General features: G+C 42.8%; 1 protein-coding gene across 1 annotated transcript in view; it reads left to right on the plus strand.

Moving 5' to 3' along the window:
• The window catches only part of ANGEL2 (angel homolog 2), a 66,926-nt gene that overhangs the window by 30,946 nt on the left and 13,763 nt on the right, over nt 1-22,217 (plus strand). The window contains exons 6-8 of the mRNA XM_030196046.1: nt 5,087-5,213; nt 8,924-8,993; nt 13,296-13,459. Coding sequence (XP_030051906.1) covers nt 5,087-5,213; nt 8,924-8,993; nt 13,296-13,459 — 361 coding nt within the window. The remainder of the gene's footprint in view (nt 1-5,086; nt 5,214-8,923; nt 8,994-13,295; nt 13,460-22,217) is intronic.

Consider the following 22,217-nt stretch of genomic DNA (forward strand, 5'->3'; position numbering starts at 1 on the left):
AGCACCGGACATCTAGGATGGAGCCATAGGCATATTTTCGAGAGGACAAGAGTAGGGAGGTGGGGGAGGGGCCAAATAAAAAATCAGCACCAAGGAAAAAAACACCTCATTCGCCTGGGCAGTATCTGCTCTCAAAAAAACAGAGCATATTGTAGAAGAGTCCTGAATGCCAGGCAGAAGATTGGGGGTAAGGGGGTGAAGAGAGCTAAACAGGAAGACAGGTGTTAGTGCGTGGAGTAGAGGCTCATTGTGCCATTTTCGGCTGCTTTGTAAGCTTCCTATTCCTGTCCTTAGTCCCCTGAAAGATCCAGGTTGACATGAGTAAAAAACTTTTCTTCACGGACAAGAATTTCTAGTTGCGTTCGCCCTGTGAGCTGTACTTACTGTTATGCATTATGGCAGCTATGTTCTCTTTCCCAGCCATCTCCACACCAGCTGTCTAGTGTCTACTCTGCTCTTCCCTTTCTAATCTCCCCCTCCCTACTATATGGTCAAGTATCTGCTGCTCACTCTCTCTCCTCATTGTCCAGCATCTCTCTGCCCTGTCTTACTCCCTCCCCCCCCCCTTACCAACATCTGTTTGGGAAGGCCCAGAAGGGCTCTTATTTGCATACTTCTAATCCTTACTTGCAGCAGTCTCGGGGCCTCAGTAAGGGCTCAGCACAGCAATGGCTGGATTGGCAGGTGGGTCATTAGCGGGGAGCCAGCCTCCTCTATGCACCATTCCAAATTACTATGTATTAGAACACATGATGGTGTATGCACACGCACTTTAGAGGAAAGAGAGAGGAAGGGCTGGAGCAGCAAGCAGGAGATTTGGGGTACTGTCCAATAGATTTAACATATGGGTCCAGGCAGGGGGAGCATCATACCGGAACTGCCAGTAGAACGATACAGGAAGAACTTTCCCAGGGCACACTGATTTGAGAAGCACTGACATAGAGGAAGAGGTGGCCATGTGTTCAATTTATTCCTCATCAGGTATTATTTGGAGGCTAAATTTTTGATAAGGCTCAGGCAGTCTACAAATTTAGGGGTTGATATTCAGCGGCACTTACCTGGTTAGTGCTACTGCGTATCTCCTCTGACTAGTTAGTACAGGGGCAGTCAGAGGGTGGAGTCAGAGCAGTTCCCAAAGTTGTCTGGGCAAGTTTAGGACTACTGTCTGTGTACTGGACCTGAATATCACTGGCACCTGGATAACTTCAGGAGCTGGTCGCCATGGTCTGAATATTACTTGGTTAATTATATCAAAGTAACACACAACATTTTAGTTGCTATAGTGAGCATATCGTGTTCTTTTAACACTCCTCAGCACATTGTTAGTAGCCATCTTAGTCCTGAAGGCTACTTCATTAGTAGTTTGTGATGCCTCCTCTTAGTGATGGATGGTGTATGTTTTGTAAAACATACCATTCAAAATGGTTTACAAATTATAAAACTACAAGAAAAGAATGGATCCATATGCTACAGATTTGAATCATAATCGATTGTAACTTAATCGTCGTACACAGAGGAGGAGAAATGTCTTTAATTTCTTTCTGAATACTATAAGGCTAGATTCTAGTCTTAACTCAGTGGGCAGTTTACTCCATAATTCTGGTCCAATGACCCCAGAGGTCCCACATCATAAGTCACTTGAAAGTTCTCATTTTATTGGTACAAGCAAGAATTATCACACCCTGCAAAGAATGCAGAGAACATTGCTGATGGAGTATATGTGTTGTTGGGTTTGTTTTTCAGTACCACTGAAGAATTGTGTTCTAGGAAGGATTTGTAAAAAAAAAAAAAAAAAAAAAAGGAGGGGTATCTGTTCCAAAATAAGTATAATTTATAAGTAAAAGAGGTGGAAATAGCGAGAGTGCTTGGGTAGTTGTCACATTGCGCATGCTGCCATTTGGGCCCATGTACTGCTGCTGCAGCCAGCTGGGGAGATAAAATACTGCTATAGGAGGCCGAAGAGGAAGAGTTGCCGTTATGAGGAGCCACCCACTGCCACAGGAAGGCCCATTCCTGAAAGCAGACCCTGGTCTAGAAAAGAGCCCTGCAGTCTAGGCTGTCCTTGTCTAGCCAGAAGACAGGTTGGAGAGGAAGAAAGGAACCTAAAGAGATAGCTTCAGTGGGTGACAGAAGAGAGGTTAGAAGTGGGGGGGGGGGGGAAACGAGGGGAGGGGAAGAGATGAGAAGCAAAAAAAATAATAGCAAAAAAAAAAACCATTAAAGGCTTAAAAATAAAATTTGCCTTAGCTCCTACAATATTTTTCTAGTCCCCATGTTTTCAAAACGTTTCAAGAATTAATTTAGCAGTTGCTTGGAAGTGGAATCTAGTGTCCAGTTTCTGCAGCTAATCTAGATGTGTAAATGTTGCACACTGAATGGCATAAATGTCTGAGTAGCACTGTCTGATCTGGAATCCTCTTATTTTCTGTCTCGGAACACCTGACTTGCTTTTTATAAAACACCTGACTTGCTTTTTATAAATAAGCAAGCAGCTTTGGTGGCAGTTCTACAAATTAGCACCACTAGGGGGCGCACTTAGTACCAGTTCTATAACAGCTTAAGAGTGTCTGTGCCATTATAGAGTACTAGCACATAGTCACATTGGCATGCCAAAAGCATGCCGGCTTAAGTGGGCACACCGTGGTTGACCATGCAACACGCACGGCTGAATTCTATAAGGAGTGGATTTTGGTAATCATGCAGTGGTTTAGTATTTCTGTACTTTTCCATGAGTGGAGTCTCCTTAGATTGATGGATTATAAATGTTTGCTAAATAACATTAATACCACTCTCATAACCCTCCCCCATGTGTATACCGCTGAAAGATGCGCACTAATCCCCGGATTCTGTGTATGGCGCCCAAATTTGTGCGTGCTGCCGAGATGGGTGTGTGAAATAATTGGTTAATGAGCTCTTAACCTTCAATAATTGGGTGCTGACAACCAATTATTGATGTTAATTGGCGTTTATTTAAATTTGCACATGTATCTGCCTGTGCACTTGCTAAGTGGGGGCCATAGGTGTTACAAAGACTTACGCCTGTAGTTATAGTAACTCATGGAAAACTACCTACAATTCAGAAAAAAAACTGAAAACCCATCTTTTGAAGACGTCTTTCCCCACTGGATCTGCCTAATCCCACACCAGCTTACATCAAGAAAAGTAACAATAATATTAACCTCTCTCACAATATGCTAATAAATCAACCTAAGCGTTTATTGTACTTCTGTATTATGTACTAGACTTCTACAAATCTAAATTTTGTAACCGCCTTTTTAGCAATATGTAAGCCACATTGAACCTTCCTTACGGTGGGAAAATATGGGATAAAAATGCAATACATAAATAGTATACTGCCTCAGTGCGCCTAACTTGAGCCACCAGCATTTACATCAGGTTTCAACAGGCGTAAGTCTGGCACCCAAAGTCCAATGCAGGAATCAGAGCTACATGTGATTCTATAAAGCACACATGCCCTTTGTAGAGTAGCATTTAACACACATTTTGAGCACGCTTTATAGAATCCCCCCCTAAGCGATTTAAGTGCACTTGTGCTAATTGCGCACATAAGTACTGTTATTCAGTATACTAGGTGTGCTGTTGGTACTTATAGAATTGCTTTTCACGTGTGTAGGGCAAATTGTGGAAGTTCTTGGAATGTCTCTTTAAATTGCATCGGGAGAGGAATACCAAGTAGGAAAAAGGAGGTGATGATGCCCCTGTATAAGACTCTAGTGAGTCCTCATTTAGAATATTGTGTATAATTTTGGAGACAGCACCTTCATAAACAGGATGGAGTCAGCCCAGAGGGTGACTACTAAAATGGTCAGTGGTCTTTGTTATAAAGCGTATGGGGGCAGACTTAAAGATCTCAATATGTATACTTTTGAAGAAAGGTGGGAGGGGGGAGATGTGATAGATACTTAAATACTTTTATGTTATTAATGCACAGGAGGTGAATCTTTCAATTGAAAGGAAGCTCTGGAACGAGGGGGCATAGGATGAAGGTGAAAGGGGATAGATTTATCTGAGGATACACTTTTTCACAGAAAGGGTGGTGAATTCGTGGAACAGTGTCCTGGTGGAAGTGATGGAAATGAAAACAGAGACCTTGGGACAAGTACATAGGATCTGTAAGGAAAATGATAAGAAGAATAGATGGCATGGATGGTTAGACTGGATAGGCCATATGGTATTTATCTGCCTACATTTATAATCTGCTTAGATGTGCGAATTTTGTTCTGGAGATGTGAGCACTGTTGAAATATATTTCATACCTTGACTTACTGTACCTGAAAATGCTGGGGGACGGGAGGACTATGAGAGTGGTATTAATTTTATTTAGCAAATATTTATAGTCCTGCCAATCCAAGAAGACTCCACTTATTGTAAAGTACAGAAATAACGATTAGGGTAAGGGTCATGCATTTGATATTCAACTAAAGCAGTTTACATATTATACACAGTTACTTTCTCTGTTCCTAGTGAGCTTATAGTCTAAGGGTATTTTTTGTTTGGGTTTTTTTCTTTCTTTCTTTCTTTTTTTTTTTATACCTGGGGCAATGGAGGGCAAACAGTACACATCACTCACTATAAGCCTCACCACAAATCCTTATCATGTTCCCATGACATCCCATACAGACCGACAAGCCTCCGTAAATAACAGGGTTTTAATGTTGTTGGTTTTTTCTGGAACACCAATGTCCTCCTCTGAGGGACTGAGGCAAGATGGAATTGCTGAGAGCAAGCGCTGGTTCACTGAAAACTAGCTGATCCATCAGGCAGAATCTGGTCTGGCAAAAAGCTAGGGTCAGTAGCTCTAGTCCACAAGAATTGCAAAAGGTTTTCTTTTCATACATCCCAGAGTGAATATTGATGATTAATGTTTTGATGCTGGGCATAAAACTGTAACCCCAGAGGTGTGAACTTATGTTGTCGGTCGTGATCATGGACTGAGATGTACATGGTGCACTACATTCAAGCCTGGTGTACATACTGTTCTCCTACCCATGTTGTATCATTTTGGGAGAGGTTTCTAATGTGGTATTTACTAGGTTTCTCTTTACAAATATGTTTTTCTGTTTAGGTCTCTGGGCAGGACCGATATCCTAGAGGCCAAAGAATTTTGACTATTCCCATTTGGCCTCCAAGCCTTGGCATTTCACAGAACTGTGTGTATGTCGCTGTAGAGAAACAGAATACAGAAAGCACAGGTAAATCTAATTATAAACCAATTAACATTGTTCTATAGCAAATGAATTAGATGAGTTGTTTCTTAAGGCATTCCAGTCAGGGAGCTGATTTTATTACGGGTCTTGGGTGGTTCCATTGAGGTTTGAGTACCCTGAAGGAAGGCAGTACTTCATACATATGTCTTCTTTCTCTGCTCACTAATTTCAGTCTCAGTATTTGAGCAGTTAAACTTATTTTCTTTTCTAGAATTTCCTTTGATCGTGGCATAGAAACGTTGTGGTACTATCTCATTCTCCTGATATGGCTCAATATAGAGTGAGGGTTAGATTCAGGGCTAGCTGCAATCAAGTCTGTCAGTGTTCAATCAGCTGAATCTAATTATCAATTAAATTTGATCAATTTGAGTAACAAAGGGGGCAGTTACTTTTTCTTATGAGTGATATGGGTGTTGGTTAACTTTGTTCCTTAAATGAAGTAATAATTTAAATACTCTGTTATGCAAGGCTGTTTTTTTCCCTGCCTTCCAAAAATATCCTATTCAACCCATTACATTTCTTACTCAAAATCTTCCAGTTTGGTTTTTCTTTTTTTCTTCCATTGGTGCACCAGCCAGCCTCAAACCTGTGGCCCTCAGTTTCAGAGGCAGCTATGCTCTAGATAGAGCTGTTCTGGGTTACATTGCTGCATACACTGTACCGGCTGAAAAAAACCTTGGTTCCCCTGTACCCTGCCCCCTAAAGTTGGTTCTGCATGATTACCAGCACATTTTTTTCCATACAAAAAAAACAGGCACTGGTGGTGTTTATTCAGGTTCCATTTGTCTAATACTACATTTTGTTGAATGATCAGAAATCATTCAGTGTGACATATATACAATTATAGGGGAAATCAGGCGGAGGGAAAAAAACTTTTTCACATCACCGTATCTTTCCAGACCGGATCTCAGTGCACAGTAATGCAGAAATGCACTTCTATCCAAAATGACGTGAGGCATGCCCATACCTATCATTATTAAAACACAGGTTAGAATTTTCTTTTCTGGGATATTAAATTTAGGCTATAGGAGAGACATCTAACAAGCAGTGGAAAGACCAGAGTTAATTTCTTATCCCAGAATGTGACAGTATTTGTATAAAAAAAACTCTAGTTCTTTTTTAGACATCCATAAAGCAAAGCCTGTTGTACAAGCACTAATAGATTAAAATTCGTAATCTGTATTAAAACAGATTCAGAATAAAAGGTATATAGGCTATATAGTTGGGAGAGGAGCATGAAATCAGGTGGCTTTTTGAATATGACACCCACAGTTGTTAAATCGGGAAGATTAACCACCCCTCCTTTTGATTTTTTTTTTTGATTTTTTTATTTTTATTAAACAGTCAAAATAGCAACAGTTTGAGTCCACAGACTCCAATTCTATCCATCAATCCAACTTAAACAACGCATTACATCCTTGCATTTTCTCCATTACATCAATCCCCTTGTATCCTCCCCCTCCCTCCTTTTGAATTTATTAATTAGCTTGGTAACTGTAAAACTACATTTATTTTTTTAATCTGTTGTCATGGTAGCCTATGATAAGTGTATTTAAGGCACTGTGAGAAATAAGACCATTGTGAACTCTTTATCCTCTGTCTTGAGTTCAAACCCCAGAAAGTTGACTCTGCTCCCTTTGTATGTAATTCACTTCTGGTTTTCTGAAGACCATTCTTGATTTTAATAACAATCATTTTGTATGCATAAAATGTGGTACACTTAAGGGGCAGTTTTCAAATTAAATTTGTTCATACTTATTAGCCATGGGTTTTGTGTCATTACTGAAAATGAAAATGCAGGCTTTCACTTTGAAATTTGTCGCATTACAATCTATTTATCTGTTTGTAACTTGCCTCGAGTTACCATTCAGATACAGTAGGTGTTTCCGTTTCTCAAAAGGACTTACAGTCTGTTTGTACCTGAAGCAGCAGAGGGTGAAGTAACATGTCCATAGTCACAAAGAGTATCTGTGAGAGAAGCACAATTAGAGAATCCAGGATTCAAACTTCTAGACTACTCAGATTTAAACTACTAGACTACTCCTCGGCTCTACACTTGGTCGCTTGTATTTGCCTTTTCTGATGTAGATTTTTTTTTTTTCTGGAAAGTACACATATAGAGCTGAAAATGTACTTTTCCTCTTACACCTAAACATGCCTCCAGGAACAACACTTTTCAAGGCAGCTAAATATGTGCACATTGACTTCTAGCCATCTTGAAGACGAGCAATGTTCAGAAAACTGAGGGTAATATGCATTTTACCAATGTAAAATCACTTTGTAAATTGTCATCACCATCCAGATATTACACAAAATGCTACTTCTGGGTCTGGATGTAACAGCAGCATTTTCAACAATTACATTGTGCTGCTAGGATTTATTTTATTTAATGGAGCTTTGATATACCACCAAATTACACAAATGGGCTAATTTTTGAAAGAGAAAAACGTTTAAAAAAGTGTCATAAAGCAGCATTTGTACATTTTGCTTGCCCAAATCTTCCAATCGCTATTTTTGAAACCTGTTTTGCAGATGTTTATCTATGCAAATTATCTGCAGTGCATCCAAATCACAAAGGGGTGTGTTGGGGCAGGATTAGGACATTCCTAACACTTGAATGTTTTTCTGCTATAATGGAATAAAAGCAAACGTTCAGAACTTTAATTAAGACATTTTAAGCTAGACCTGTTTTAATCATGACTAAGCCACAAAAAAGTGCTCTAAATTACCATGTGAGCAACCCACCTTACTCTCCCTGTAGTCACTGACCCCCCTCCCACTCCCCAAAGATGTGAAAAAAGCAGTACATACCAGCCTCTATGACAACCTCAAATGTTGTGGTCAATCCTATTAGAGCAGCAATCAGGTCCATGAAGTTGCCTAGTAGTCAGTACAATGCACTGTGGAGAAGGGGACCCAGGCCCATAACCCATTCTGTTACACTTGTGGTGGAACCTGCCTTCACATGAAAGCTCCCAGGGATACATCTCACCCTTACCTCCTTATATTGTATGGTGAGCCCCCCCCAAAACCCAACAAAAACCTACTGTACCCACATATAGGTGACACATGCAGCTATAAGGGCTGTTGTAATGGTGTATAGTTGGGTATAGTAGGTTTTTGGTGAGTTTTGTTAGAGGGCCCACCGTACAATATAAGGGGGTAATGGTGAGATGTATCCCTGGGAGCTTTATGTGGCCAGTCTACTAAGGATGCTGACTCCTGCATCCCAGTGGCTTGATTTTGTGCGTTTTTCACTTGGACTTATTTTTTTCCCGAAAATGGACCAAAAAGATAAATGCACAGAGCACAAAAACACCTGGCCATTTTCGGGAAAAAAAACTTGGACGTTTTCCTGTTTCGAAAATCATTATATTCGCCACTTGGATTCTGGATGTTTTTATTAAAGCATCCAAAGTCGAACTTAGATGTCATATTGAAAATGCCCATCAAAGTGCTTCAAGGCAGTTTACAATTTAAAAAAAATTTTTGATATAGAAAAAGAGTTACATACCCTAGGAAAGTAACCATTCTTTTCCAATTCAGTTGGAAAATATAGGAGACGATGGTAGGAATGAGTGAAGCTGCTCATAGACAGTTCATGTTAGAGCAAGGGATTCATAGGTCAGGCCATACTAAAATACACCCACTTCTCATTTTTCAGTTCAGTGTTTCAGTACTCTCCTTCTTTCTAGATGTTACAGGCGAATTGGATAATGCAAACTCGGAGAATACTACTGAAGAGACCAGTCCATCTACCAATAAGTATGTTCTTTATTAGCTGAGAGTCAGCTTTCCTTTTGTGGATGTCTGATGAAAAGTAAAGTGTTGGAGTGGAAAGTACAAGGCATTTTCCAAAAATTGGCAAAAGAACCGCTTCAATTATTTCTTTTACACAGCTCTTTTTTTTCCGTTTTATATCTTGAGAAACATGTTTCAGACTTAAAACGCCCTTTGATCTCAGGAGTTGTCTATGCAATTTGTGTACCTTTTTCAAAAGGAAAACAAGAATAGAATTTTGCAGAGTGATTCATTTAAGTGCAAAAGCCATGGGGCCTAATATTCCAAAGCACTTATTGGGTAGCAGCTTCTGCTCCCTGGATAAGTGCTGCTGATCGGAGCCTTTTGGCGAATTCAGTGGTCTTATCCAGCCCAATGCTGTCTGAATAGTGCCAGCATAGTGCAAAGATGGTCCCCAGAATTACAGTGTTTGGTTAGCAGGAATATTCATTCCATTAACCGGATAACTAGCAGAAAGCCTGTTTTGATTTTATCTGGTTAGCTGTCCAGATATCAGCCTGAATATTGCCTGTGGATTTAATTCACTGCTGACAGTGTTTTATAAAAGCGCCGACCAGCTTCGGTTGAATATTGAGTCTTAATCTTTTTAGTTTCTAGTTTTTAATATAGATAGCTTAAGGGAATATATAAGCATTTTTTTTTTTCTTAAGGGAATATGTAAGCATTTGTTTTTCCTTAAAAGGGAAAAACTAAAAGAGAAATTTAAGTTTTCACAATTTTTGCCCTTGAGTATGCAGAATATCAAATCAGCTGTAGGGGTACAGATGAGTGAAACGTTTTTCAACATCTGCTGAATTTCATTAATCTTATCCCATTTATAGTTTAATAAAACTAGACTTGAGAAACAGAGCTAGATTTACTAAAGTGCAGTACCATGTTAGCATGTGCTGACGTGCATTAACATGCATTATTTACTGCAGGTGATATTTTTTGCATTGGAACCTTTAGTGAATTTAGCCCTGAATGCAGACGACTACCTGTAAAAGGAATTTCATATGATTTGATGACCTGGGTTTTCAATTTGCTGCCAGAGACCACTCTCAGAACGCTTTGACATTGTGTACATAGTCTCTTGAAGTTTATACTGTTGACTAGATCCTTCAGCTCTTTTCTTCTTTGCACAGTGGGGAGTGCAGAGATGTTGATGACTTGCTACTCTGAAAAATGTCTTGTTAACTAGTTGATAGTATAAAACAAACAGCTGAGGTGACCAAAAAACAAAAAAAAGACGATCCACACCAAGGGTGCTGCAAAGTTTAATCTTCAAGAGACTCGACACAAATCGTGTTTCAGCCACAAGGGCCTGCATCAGGAATCTAAAAACAATCGTAAAGTAATAAATACGTAATTAAAATCTAAAACAAATACAGTATAAAAATAAAGCAAATGTAATATGAAAGAATAAAATAGAAAGAAGAGTCGTCTCATGACCATTACAATAACCAATGAAATCAATGTAATAGAATGGAACACCATATACTTAATGTCATTACACCAATACTGTATAATGGAAAGTGTCTAATAAAGGGTCCAATCGACTCAAGTAAGAGTAAACATTAAAAAATAATAAAATAAACATGCATATTGTATTAGTTTTAGTTTTTTATTATGTATTTATTATTTTGAGATTGTTTTTAGACTTCTGACGTAGGCTGTTGTTGCTGAAACACAATTTGTGTCAAGTTGCTTGAAGATTAAATAAACTTTGCAGCACCCTTGGTGTGGATTGGGGTTTTTTTGTCACCTCCGCTGTTTGTTTTATACTGTGTGTTTCCTGGGGAGGATTGTTCTTTTTGTTTCTTTGCTTGTTAACTAGCTGATACATGAAGCCATCTTACTAAAAGATTGATTGATTGAAAAAAATGGGAACAGTGAGCACTTTTTTTCTTATATTAAGTACATTCTTTGGGAATATGTGGATGAAAGGAAATATATTCTTTGCCAGCAAAACAAGAATGAACATGTATAATTTTGTAGATCTTTTAGAGTGAATACAGAAGTGAGCTACAAGGGACCAGTAATTGGTTTAATTGTAGTGTTGTACATTGCTATCCAAAGGTCCTGAGTTTAGTTCTGGATCAGAATCCTGTTCCTTTGGTCAGCTAGAGCTGGGAAAGCTGCAGAGGGAGACTTCACAGCCCCTGAATTCTGGAAGGGCCTGGTGCACAGCTCCCCACGAAAGACTGGGCTGTGAATAGGAGGGACCTACAAGAAGGGGGAAGGGGAAACCTTGGCAATTCTAAACAACAGTTCATGGTATCTAAGCCCAAAGGAAGTCGATTCTGGTTGAACCGGGAGCACAGCGGAGCAGGAGGAAATTGCCACCCCAAAAGAAAAGAGCTATGATTGTGCTAATTTAAATATTAATCAGTAGATATGAAACACTTTAACCGTTTAGTGATCAGTATTCAAAAGGTACAAGTATCTAACTTTAGGGGTCCTTTTACCAAGCTGTGGTAAAAATGGCCTTAGAGAGCTGGTACATGGGTTTTTCCCACATGTTAAGGCCATTTTTATTGCAGCAGTAAAATGGCCGATTTATCATTTGTTGAATTAATGGCCATGCACTAATGTTGACATTAGCACGTGACCATTAAAAAAGAAAATTGAGGTCATGTGTAGCTAAGTGTGTTAGCACTTAGCACCTTAGCAAAAGGACCCCTTAAGGAGTTAAGTGCCCAGATCTGCAAGACCAGGATGAGGAATGTAAGGCCCTCAGCACTGATTTCCAGGGCCAGACACCTACATGAAGAAAAGAAATAAGAATATTTTTATTTTAAAATATTTATATTCCACTCATTCCACAATTCATGGTAGATTACAATTTAAAACATTCATAATTAAAATACATAAAACTAAAAACATGAGACAAATATGAGCGCTGTATCCGGTCATCACTAAATAGAACTATAAACATAAGAAAAATATGAGAGCTGTATCTGTTCATCACAACTAGGACCATATTGAGGCCCAAACAAATATGTCTTAAGCTGTTTCCTAAATAACACGAGTGAGTCAATTTTATGCAGTTCCTAAGGCAATAAATTCCATAGTATAGGGTCAGTCACTTGAAATGTAGATGAACAAAGGCCAAGGAGACCTGTTGTACAAAAACTTGGAACTTCAAGTGTTTATCCATCAATCTCAGACTTTATGCTGGTTTGTAAAGTCTAAGAGTAGCAAACAAAACAAGAGGGAGCTTCATTTATAGTTTCTGTTTTAGGTTGAAAATATGTTAGATTTAGGAATGTAGGGGCACTGCTGAAATTTCATTAAACTTAAGGCATGTAAAACTGAGGCAGTCAGCTTCCTCTGTGTTTATATTTGTTTACTGAATTGCAAAATATAATAAGAACAGCTCAGATAACCGGTCAACCCAACACTATGCAAGGCAGACCATGTACCAACAAGATGTACAGTACAGAAGTGCCTTGGTTCTTATAGCTCCTCTCCAGAACAGTAGGTCATCTTGATATATATATATAGTCCCACCCTTCACCCCTCCCTTCCCCCAAAAAATAACCCAGGAACTGTCCTGAGCAAGGGGACAAAAATATCTAGACCCAACAATTACAGCATATTTAAATTGAGACTCTGAGCAGTCAGCTTCCTTTTAAAAATCAGCCTTTATATTGCTAGTAACTTTTCCCATGAATTTTATTTCTTTTCATGCAATTTTTCTCTCAGACATTTAGTGGGATTTAGCTTTTAATCTCGGAGTCATCCTTGTTTCAGGACATCCACAGGAGGTATATAGACATAAACTGCATATCAATACGTAGATATGATGAGCAAGGAAGAGATTAGCATGTATAATCGATTAGTTTTAGCTGTATGCTGATGCACATGAAGTAAACCTCAGTTAAGCAGAAATGACCCCTGAAACTTATGCTAGTAATTGATGAGGTTGACTTTTTATACAGATAATAGTATGCTTCCACACACAGAAGTGCTTTCAAAGCTGAAGGTTATTAATATTGATGCAGGCTGGAAACCTGGGTTGCATAATTTGGGAGGCTGGAATGAGAAATTTAACAATATTTTAATTAAAGACTTTTTCTAAAGAACTGATTGAAACTGTCTGAAGTTGTTTGAGATTTTCAATGAACCATTATAAACCTGATGGCTTCTTTATTTTTTTCTAAATTACATTTTGGAAGCATTACTCTGTGTTGATTTGAACATTAGTAAATACTGATCGTGCAACACACAGTAAAATAAATACATTCTGTGAGAAGTTAATTTTATTTTTTCCTTAATTTCTAGGGTAACATCAAACTTACAGCATCACTTTAGCTTGTCTTCTGTATACTCTCATTACTTGCCTGACAGTGGGATTCCAGAAGTTACAACCTGTCACTCCCGGAGTGCTGTCACAGTAGATTACATTTTCTACTCTCCTGTAGTGGCTGATTTCTCTCCACAGCCAGGTAAAGAACTACAGCATATACTGTGACCCATCAGGGCAGTGTTCCATCTAAGCGATATGTTTGCCTTAGTTAGAGGTGGCACAGAAAGAGATGTATGCTTATCTGATCAGCTTCAAGATGTTGAGGGTCATTTGTGATTCTGTTTACTTTCACACTGGCTCTGCATAAACAAATGTGCCAGCAAGCACACAGGTCAGCAAAATGAACAATTTTCTGTTCCAAAAAGCATTTGCTCTTTATTTGAGTGTTTCTTTTATTGGGCCTTATTTTATCTTCCAGAAAAAGAGCGAGAAAAGAGGAGCTCGAAAGCACCCAAAACTTCAAATAATCTTGTCTGTTTTCAGTAAAACCCCTTGGGCACCACCTCCTGCTTGTAAACAAAATGTATCACTGCAGTCCACAATCTGCTTGCTGCAACTGTAAAACAGAACAAACCAGCAACTGTAGAACACTGCAAGGGGTTCTCTGTAGGCAGTAAGGAAATGCAGCCATACATAGAGGTGACATTGACTGACGGCTGTCCTGGATGATCTTTAAAGTTCACGAACGATTAAAATTTCCATCCCCTGCTTATTGTGTGCAGTTTTGATAACTGCATCTCAAAAAACGATACAGCGGAATTAGAAGAGGTACAGAGAAGGGCTATGAAAATGATAAAGGGAATGGGACTATTTATGCTTATTAAAATTTGCTATACCACCTGGACATATGTGATTACTATAGTTTTTATAAGTAAAACTACAAAAATACAAACCCACCTCCCCGCTCCCCCCCCGTTTTCTATTTCTGTTGATGGCTCTCTCATTCTCCCTGTCTCCTCAGCTCGAAACCTTGGGGTCATCTTTGACTCTTCTCTCTCCTTCTCTGCTCATATCCAGCAGATTGCCAAGACCTGTCGTTTCTTTCTTTACAACATCCGTAAAATCCGCCCCTTTCTTTCCGAGCACTCTACCAAAACCCTCATCCACACCCTTGTCACCTCTCATTTAGACTACTGCAATCTGCTTCTTGCTGGCCTCCCACTTAGTCACCTCTCCCCCCTCCAGTCGGTTCAAAACTCTGCTGCCCGTCTCGTCTTCCGCCAGGGTCACTTTACTCATACTACCCCTCTCCTCAAGACCCTTCACTGGCTCCCTATCCGTTTTCGCATCCTGTTCAAACTTCTTCTACTAACCTATAAATGTACTCACTCTGCTGCTCCCCAGTATCTCTCCACACTCGTCCTTCCCTACACCCCTTCCCGTGCACTCCGCTCCATGGATAAATCCTTCTTATCTGTTCCCTTCTCCACTACTGCCAACTCCAGACTTCGCGCCTTCTGTCTCGCTGCACCCTACGCCTGGAATAAACTTCCTGAGCCCCTACGTCTTGCCCCATCCTTGGCCACCTTTAAATCTAGACTGAAAGCCCACCTCTTTAACATTGCTTTTGACTCGTAACCACTTGTAACCACTCGCCTCCACCTACCCTCCTCTCTTCCTTCCCGTTCACATTAATTGATTTGATTTGCTTACTTTATTTATTTATTTTTTGTCTATTAGATTGTAAGCTCTTTGAGCAGGGACTGTCTTTCTTCTATGTTTGTGCAGCACTGCGTATGCCTTGTAGCGCTATAGAAACGCTAAATAGTAGTAGTAGTAGTAGATACCACACCATTCCAAAAAAAAGAGAAAATCTATATCTTACAGAAAACTCACTCTCAATCCTCTCCCATAATTGAAATGTTGGGTAAGCCAAATGCTTCAGTGAAAAAGTGTGTTTTTAATTGTTTCTTAAATTTAACCAAAGATTCCAGTGCACGAATCTCTGTGGTAAGCTGCTTCCAAAGGGTAGGTGCTATGCAAAAAAAGGCAGTCTCCCAGGTAGAGACCCAACATGCTGAATTAGTGAAGAGGATAACCAGCCTATGAAGGGACATATCTAAGCACCTTGAAGTATGAAGAATGACTAGCGATCCCAGATAGGGAGGTGCGCTGTGATAGAAAGTTTTGTATACTAATATTAACAATTTAAATTTGATTCTATACAAAATAGGCAACCCAGTGGTATTGCAGATAAAAAAGGAACCGCATGAGAGACTCCTGAGAAAATTGAAAAGTCATGGGATAGGAGGCAATGTCCTGTGGATTAGGAATTGGTTATTGGACAGAAAACAGAGGTTAGGGTTAAATGGCCATTCTTCTCAATGGAGGAGGGTGAATAAGTGGAGTGCCACGGGGATCTGTACTGGGACCAGTGCTGCTTAACTTATTTTTAAATGATCTGGAAATTGGAATGATGAGTGAAGTGATTCAATTTGCAGATGACACAAAACTATTCAAAGTTGTCAAAACACATGCGGACTGTGAGAAGTTGCAGAAAGACCTTAGGAAACTGGGCATCCAAACGGCAGATGAAATTTAATGTGGACAAAGTGATGCACATTGGGAAGAATAATCCAAATCATAGTTACATGATGCTAGGGTCCACCTTAGGAATCGGCAATCAATAAAAAAAATCTAGGTGTCATTGTAGACAATACACTGAAATCTTCTGCCAGTGTGCAGCAGCAGCTGCCAAAAAAGCAAACAGAATGCTAGGAATTATTAGGAAAGGAATGCAAAATAAGACCAAGAATGTTATAATGCCTCTGTATCACTCCATGGTGCGACCTCACTTTGAATATTGCATTCAGTTCTGGTCACCGTATCTCAAAAAAGATATAGCAGAATTAGAAAAGGTTCAAAGAAGAGCGACCAAAATGATAAAGGGGATGGAACTCCTCTCAAATATGAGGAAAGGCTAAAGAGGTTGGGACTCTTCAACTTGAAGGAGTTATGATTGAGGTCTACAAAATCCTGAGTGGTGTAGAACAGGTAAAAATGAATCATTTTTTTTCACTTTCAAAAAGTACAAAGACCAGAGGACAACCAATGAAATTACATGGAAATACTTTTTTTTTCCCAATTTTTATTGAGTAGAAACTGAACATACAAGTAGAACTACAGATATACAACATAATATTTTCCAAATACAAATTATAATCTCGTCTGCTTAACAGGAACCCACTGTATGTTTCCCCCTTCCCCCCCCCCCCCATTCTCTTAATTATTTAGCAAGGCAGGATCAGGCTGCGCCAACCACTGTGTATAGGGGTCCCAAACCTGATGGTAGGGGATCAGACGGCCCAAACGCATTGCTGTCAACTTAGACATTAACTGAATGTAGTCCAGTTTCCTCAAGATCGCCCGGAGCCCCGGCAAAGTCTGTTGTTTCCATGCTGCTGCCAGCACCAATTTGCTGGCTACCAATATCTGCGTGGCCAGTTGAAATCCATATTTTTTGCTTCCTGGAGGCCGCACATGTAAAAGGCAATATTCAATTTTCATAGGAAAAACACTTTTTGTTATGCTAGTAATCAATTTCACAACTCTCGACCAATATTGTTGAGCCTGCAGATAAACCCACCAAATGTGCGCCATATCCCCTTCCATGCCACATTGACGCCAACAGAGCGGAGATCCCCCTTTAAACATTTTAGCTAGTCTCTGTGGAGTGTAGTACCAGCAGTATAATATCTTGTAGCCATTTTCTACATGGAAATACTTTTAAAACAAATAGTAGGAAAAACTTTTTCACTCAAAGAATAGTTAAGCTTTGGAACTCGTTGCCGGAGAATGTGGTAACAGCAGCTAGCATATCTGGGTTTAAAAAAGGTTTGGACAAGTTCTGGAGGAAAAGTCCATAGTCTGTTATTGAGATGGACATGGGAGAAGTCACTGTTTGCCCTGGGATTGGTAGCATGGAATGTTGCTACTAATTAAGTTTCTACAGAGGAGTAGAACTACAGCAGTAACACAGATAACACCTAAAATACAGCTCTTTAGGGTTTTACAGCACTGTACCCAAGGAAGTGGTTGAAGTTAAGTGGGTATTTCTTAAAGTATTGATGTTGTTGGTGATTATATTATTGGTATGCAAAGTATTAAAAATATTAAAAGTACTGGAAGTATCAGAGGTGAAATTTAGCTTAAGAAGTTTAATCGTTTCACAGGCAAATGATTGATGAAAACAGTAAGAGAGCACAGATTTGAAACAGCTGTGTGCTGCAAGAGATCCAATAGCTTTTGTTATATATTTATCTGATGCCTCTAGACGTTATTTGTGAGTTCTACTCCTCTGTTTTTGTTTGATCCTTTACTGTGGGAGTATGATGATGTATGGTTTCCCCCTTTTTTAGTGACTAATTAGGTTTTTGCCAGGTACTTGTGACCTGGATTGGCCACTGTTAGAAGCGGGATACCGAGCTAGATGAACCATTGATCTGACCCAGTATGGCTATTCTTATGATCGTATTTATGGGCTTTACCCAATAGACGGATTTCAGTTTTTTGTAGTGTTTGCAGATGTTTCAGGGTATAGGTTGTTAAACCTGCATAAACCACATTTCAGTAGTCCAGTCTAGATAATAAGAAAAGTGTGAATCAGTGTATGCAAACTAGCCTCATCAAATGTATACTGTACCTAACAGCACTCAGTTGCCGTAAGGTGTTGAACCCCCTTTTTCGCCACAACAGAGGCTTGATCCTCAAACTGCAGATGTTGATCTATTAGGACCACCAAATATTTAAACATGTGTATTGGTTCGATGAATTTCCCCAACAATACTGTACTTGTGTGTAGTTGGAACTCTATCACCACATATCTCACATGCAGTAGTTTTGTCTGTTTAGAACCAAAAGATTCTTCTACATCCATTATGAAGAGCAGTAAGATCAAACATCAAGGATGACACTTTGGCTATTATCAGAAGATCATCAGCATAACACTGAAGCTCAATACCATGATTCTGTATAATAGTGAACAGTGGGATTAAGAAGATATTAAACAGGACAGGCAATAAGGCCAGTAACTTATATTCTCCGAGGACAAGCAGGCTGCTTGTTCTCACTGATGGGTGACGTCCACGGCAGCCCCTCCAATCGGAAACTTCACTAGCAAAGTCCTTTGCTAGCCCTCGCGCGCCCGCGCACACCGCGCATGCGCGGCCGTCTTCCCGCCCGAAACCGGCTCGAGCCGGCCAGTCTTCTTTTGTCCGCACTCGGTACGGTCGTGTTTTCGCCGTGTCGAGCCCCGGAAAGTCGACCTCGCGCGTCCAATTTGTTTTGAACGTGTTTTTTTCCTTCGGGAAAGCTTTGTCCTAGTCGGGAAGTGCTCCGGAAACCCCCCGCCGGGTTTCGTGTAAATCCTCCCCGTACTTCCAGCTTTTTTGCCCCGGTAAGTTTTCTTTTGTCGTCGGGGTAGGCCTCTTTTCGGCCTCGGTCGAGATTTTTTCTCCCTCTAAATTTGGTGCTTCAAATTTCGCCATTTCGGCTTTTGATTTCGCCGGCGTGATTTTTCCGCCCATGACATCGAAGCCTTCCAGCGGCTTCAAGAAGTGCACCCAGTGCGCCCGGGTTATCTCGCTCACTGATCGACACTCGTCGTGTCTTCAGTGTCTGGGGGCCGAGCACCGCCCTCAGAACTGCAGTCTGTGTTCCCTGCTTCAAAGGCGGACTCAGGTAGCGAGACTAGCCCAGTGGAACGTGTTGTTCTCGGGCTCTTCGTCGGCATCGGCACCGGGATCTTCGAGTGCATCGACGTCGTCAGCGTCCAGACCTTCTTCCTCGGCCGCCCCTGCATCGAGTGCATCGAGGCATCGGGCCTCTGCATCGGCGCCGAGACATCGGATAGCTGCATCGACGTCGGTGGTACCAGGACCTCGTCTGCTGATGTCGTCGGACGGTGGTGCATCGGGTGGAGTGCAGGTGAGGGCTGTCCATTCCCCTGCTGGTGGCGGTGAGCCCTCGGGTGGGTCTCCGCCTACCCTGAGGGCTCCTGCGGTACAGCCCCCCCGAGATCGACCTTCTTCAGTCTCGGCCCCGAGGAAGCGACGGATGGATTCGACGTCCTCCTCGTCGGTGCCGGGGAGCTCCGGTGACATGCTTCGGAAGAAATCGAAGAAGCATCGACACCGGTCTCCTCCCCGTGTCGGCACCGAGAGCTCTGGGTCGCCGAGGGATTCGGCACCCAGCAGGCATCGGCACCGAGAGGACCGCTCACCCTCTGTTCAGGAGGTGTCGATGCGCTCCGCCTGGACAGCCCGGAACAGCCTCCACGCCCGGAACAGGTACTGACGTCGACGCCTGCATCGACCTCTCAGCCTTTCTCTGCAGCCGCTCTAAACGAGAGCCTCCGGGCCGTTCTCCCAGAGATTCTGGGAGAGCTGTTGCGCCCTACCCCTCCGGTACCGGCGGTGCTTGCGCCACCGGTACCGTCGAGCGTGGCGCCGGCTGGCCCATCGCCCAGGTTGAGGTCCCCGACGTCGGTACCGCGTGCGGTACCGACCGCGGCCACCTCCCAGGAAGGCTCCCCGACTACGTCGGCGGAGGGAGCTTCGCCGATGCGGGCGAGGGAGTCTACCTCTCGACGCCCCCATCGTGGACGGGGTTCCACGGAGGCGAGCAGGGCGAGGTTGCAGACACAGGTCCGTGAACTTGTGTCTGACACCGAGGGTGAGGCCTCGTGGGAGGAAGAGGAAGATCCCAGATATTTCTCTGACGAGGAGTCTGAGGGTCTTCCGTCTGATCCCACTCCCTCTCCTGAGAGACAGCTTTCTCCTCCCGAGAGTCTGTCTTTTGCCTCCTTTGTCCGGGAGATGTCTACGGCCATCCCCTTCCCGGTGGTTGTGGAGGACGAGCCCAGGGCTGAAATGTTTGAGCTCCTGGACTATCCTTCTCCACCTAAGGAAGCGTCCACTGTTCCCTTGCACCATGTCCTGAAGAAGACATTGCTTGCGAACTGGACCAAGCCATTAACTAATCCCCACATTCCCAAGAAGATCGAGTCCCAGTACCGGATCCATGGGGACCCAGAGCTGATGCGCACTCAGTTGCCTCATGACTCTGGAGTTGTGGATTTGGCCCTAAAGAAGGCTAAGAGTTCTAGGGAACATGCTTCGGCGCCCCCGGGCAAGGACGCTAGAACCTTAGACTCCTTTGGGAGGAAGGCCTACCATTCCTCTATGCTCGTGTCCAAGATCCAGTCTTACCAGCTCTACACGAGCATACACATGCGGAATAATGTGCGGCAGTTGGCGGGCTTGGTTGATGCTCTTCCCCCTGAGCAAGCCAAGCCTTTTCAGGAGGTGGTCAGGCAGCTGAAGGCGTGCAGAAAATTCCTGGCCAGAGGAGTTTATGACACTTTTGATGTTGCGTCCAGGGCCGCTGCTCAAGGTGTGGTGATGCGCAGGCTCTCATGGCTGCGTGCCGCCGACCTGGAGAATAGAATCCAGCAGCGGATTGCGGACTCGCCTTGCCGTGCGGATAACATTTTTGGCGAAAAAGTCGAGCAGGTGGTAGAGTCTCTCCACCAGCGGGACACCGCATTCGACAAGTTCGCCCGCCGGCAGCCTTCAGCTTCTACCTCTACAGGTAGACGATTTTTCGGGGGAAGGAAGACTGTTCCCTATACTTCTGGCAAGCGTAGGTACAATCCTCCTTCCCGACAGCCTGCGGCCCAGGCTAAGCCCCAGCGCGCTCGCTCTCGTCAGCAGCGTGCGAATCAGCAAGGCCCCGCGGCTCCCCAGCAAAAGCAAGGGGCGAGCTTTTGACTGGCTCCAGCAGAGCATAGCCGACATCCAAGTGTCAGTGCCGGGCGACCTGCCTGTCGGAGGGAGGTTGAAAGCTTTTCACCAAAGGTGGCCTCTCATAACCTCCGATCAGTGGGTTCTCCAAATAGTCCGGCAAGGATACACCCTCAATTTGGCCTCACAACCTCCAAATTGTCCACCGGGAGCTCAGTCCTACAGCTTCCAGCACAAGCAGGTACTTGCAGAGGAACTCTCCGCCCTTCTCAGCGCCAATGCGGTCGAGCCCGTGCCATCCGGGCAAGAAGGGCTGGGGTTCTATTCCAGGTACTTCCTTGTGGAAAAGAAAACAGGGGGGGATGCGTCCCATCCTAGACCTAAGGGCCCTGAACAAATATCTCGTAAAAGAAAAGTTCAGGATGCTTTCCCTGGGCACCCTTCTCCCCATGATTCAGCAAAACGATTGGCTATGCTCTCTGGACTTGAAGGATGCCTACACACACATCCCGATACTGCCAGCTCACAGACAGTATCTGCGATTTCAGCTGGGCGCACGCCACTTCCAGTACTGTGTGCTACCCTTTGGGCTCGCCTCTGCGCCCAGGGTGTTCACAAAGTGCCTAGCTGTGGTAGCAGCGGCGCTTCGCAGGCTGGGGGTGCACGTGTTCCCATATCTCGACGATTGGCTGGTGAAGAACACATCCGAGGCAGGAGCCCTGCAGTCCATGCAGATGACTATTCGCCTCCTGGAGCTACTGGGGTTTGTGATAAATTACCCAAAGTCCCATCTTCTCCCAGTGCAGAAACTCGAATTCATCGGAGCCCTGCTGGATTCTCGGACGGCTCGCGCCTATCTCCCAGAGGCGAGGGCCAACAACTTGTTGTCCCTCGTCTCGCGGGTGCGAGCGTCCCAGCAGATCACAGCTCGGCAGATGTTGAGATTGCTGGGCCACATGGCTTCCACAGTTCATGTGACTCCCATGGCCCGCCTTCACATGAGATCTGCTCAATGGACCCTAGCCTCCCAGTGGTATCAGGCCGCCGGGGGTCTAGAGGACGTGATCCACCTGTCCACGAGTTTTCTCGAATCCCTGTATTGGTGGACGATTTGCTCCAATTTGACTCTGGGACGTCCCTTCCAAATTCCTCAGC

Source organism: Microcaecilia unicolor, chromosome 3 (assembly GCF_901765095.1).
Source record: "Microcaecilia unicolor chromosome 3, aMicUni1.1, whole genome shotgun sequence".
Lineage (NCBI taxonomy): Eukaryota > Metazoa > Chordata > Amphibia > Gymnophiona > Siphonopidae > Microcaecilia > Microcaecilia unicolor.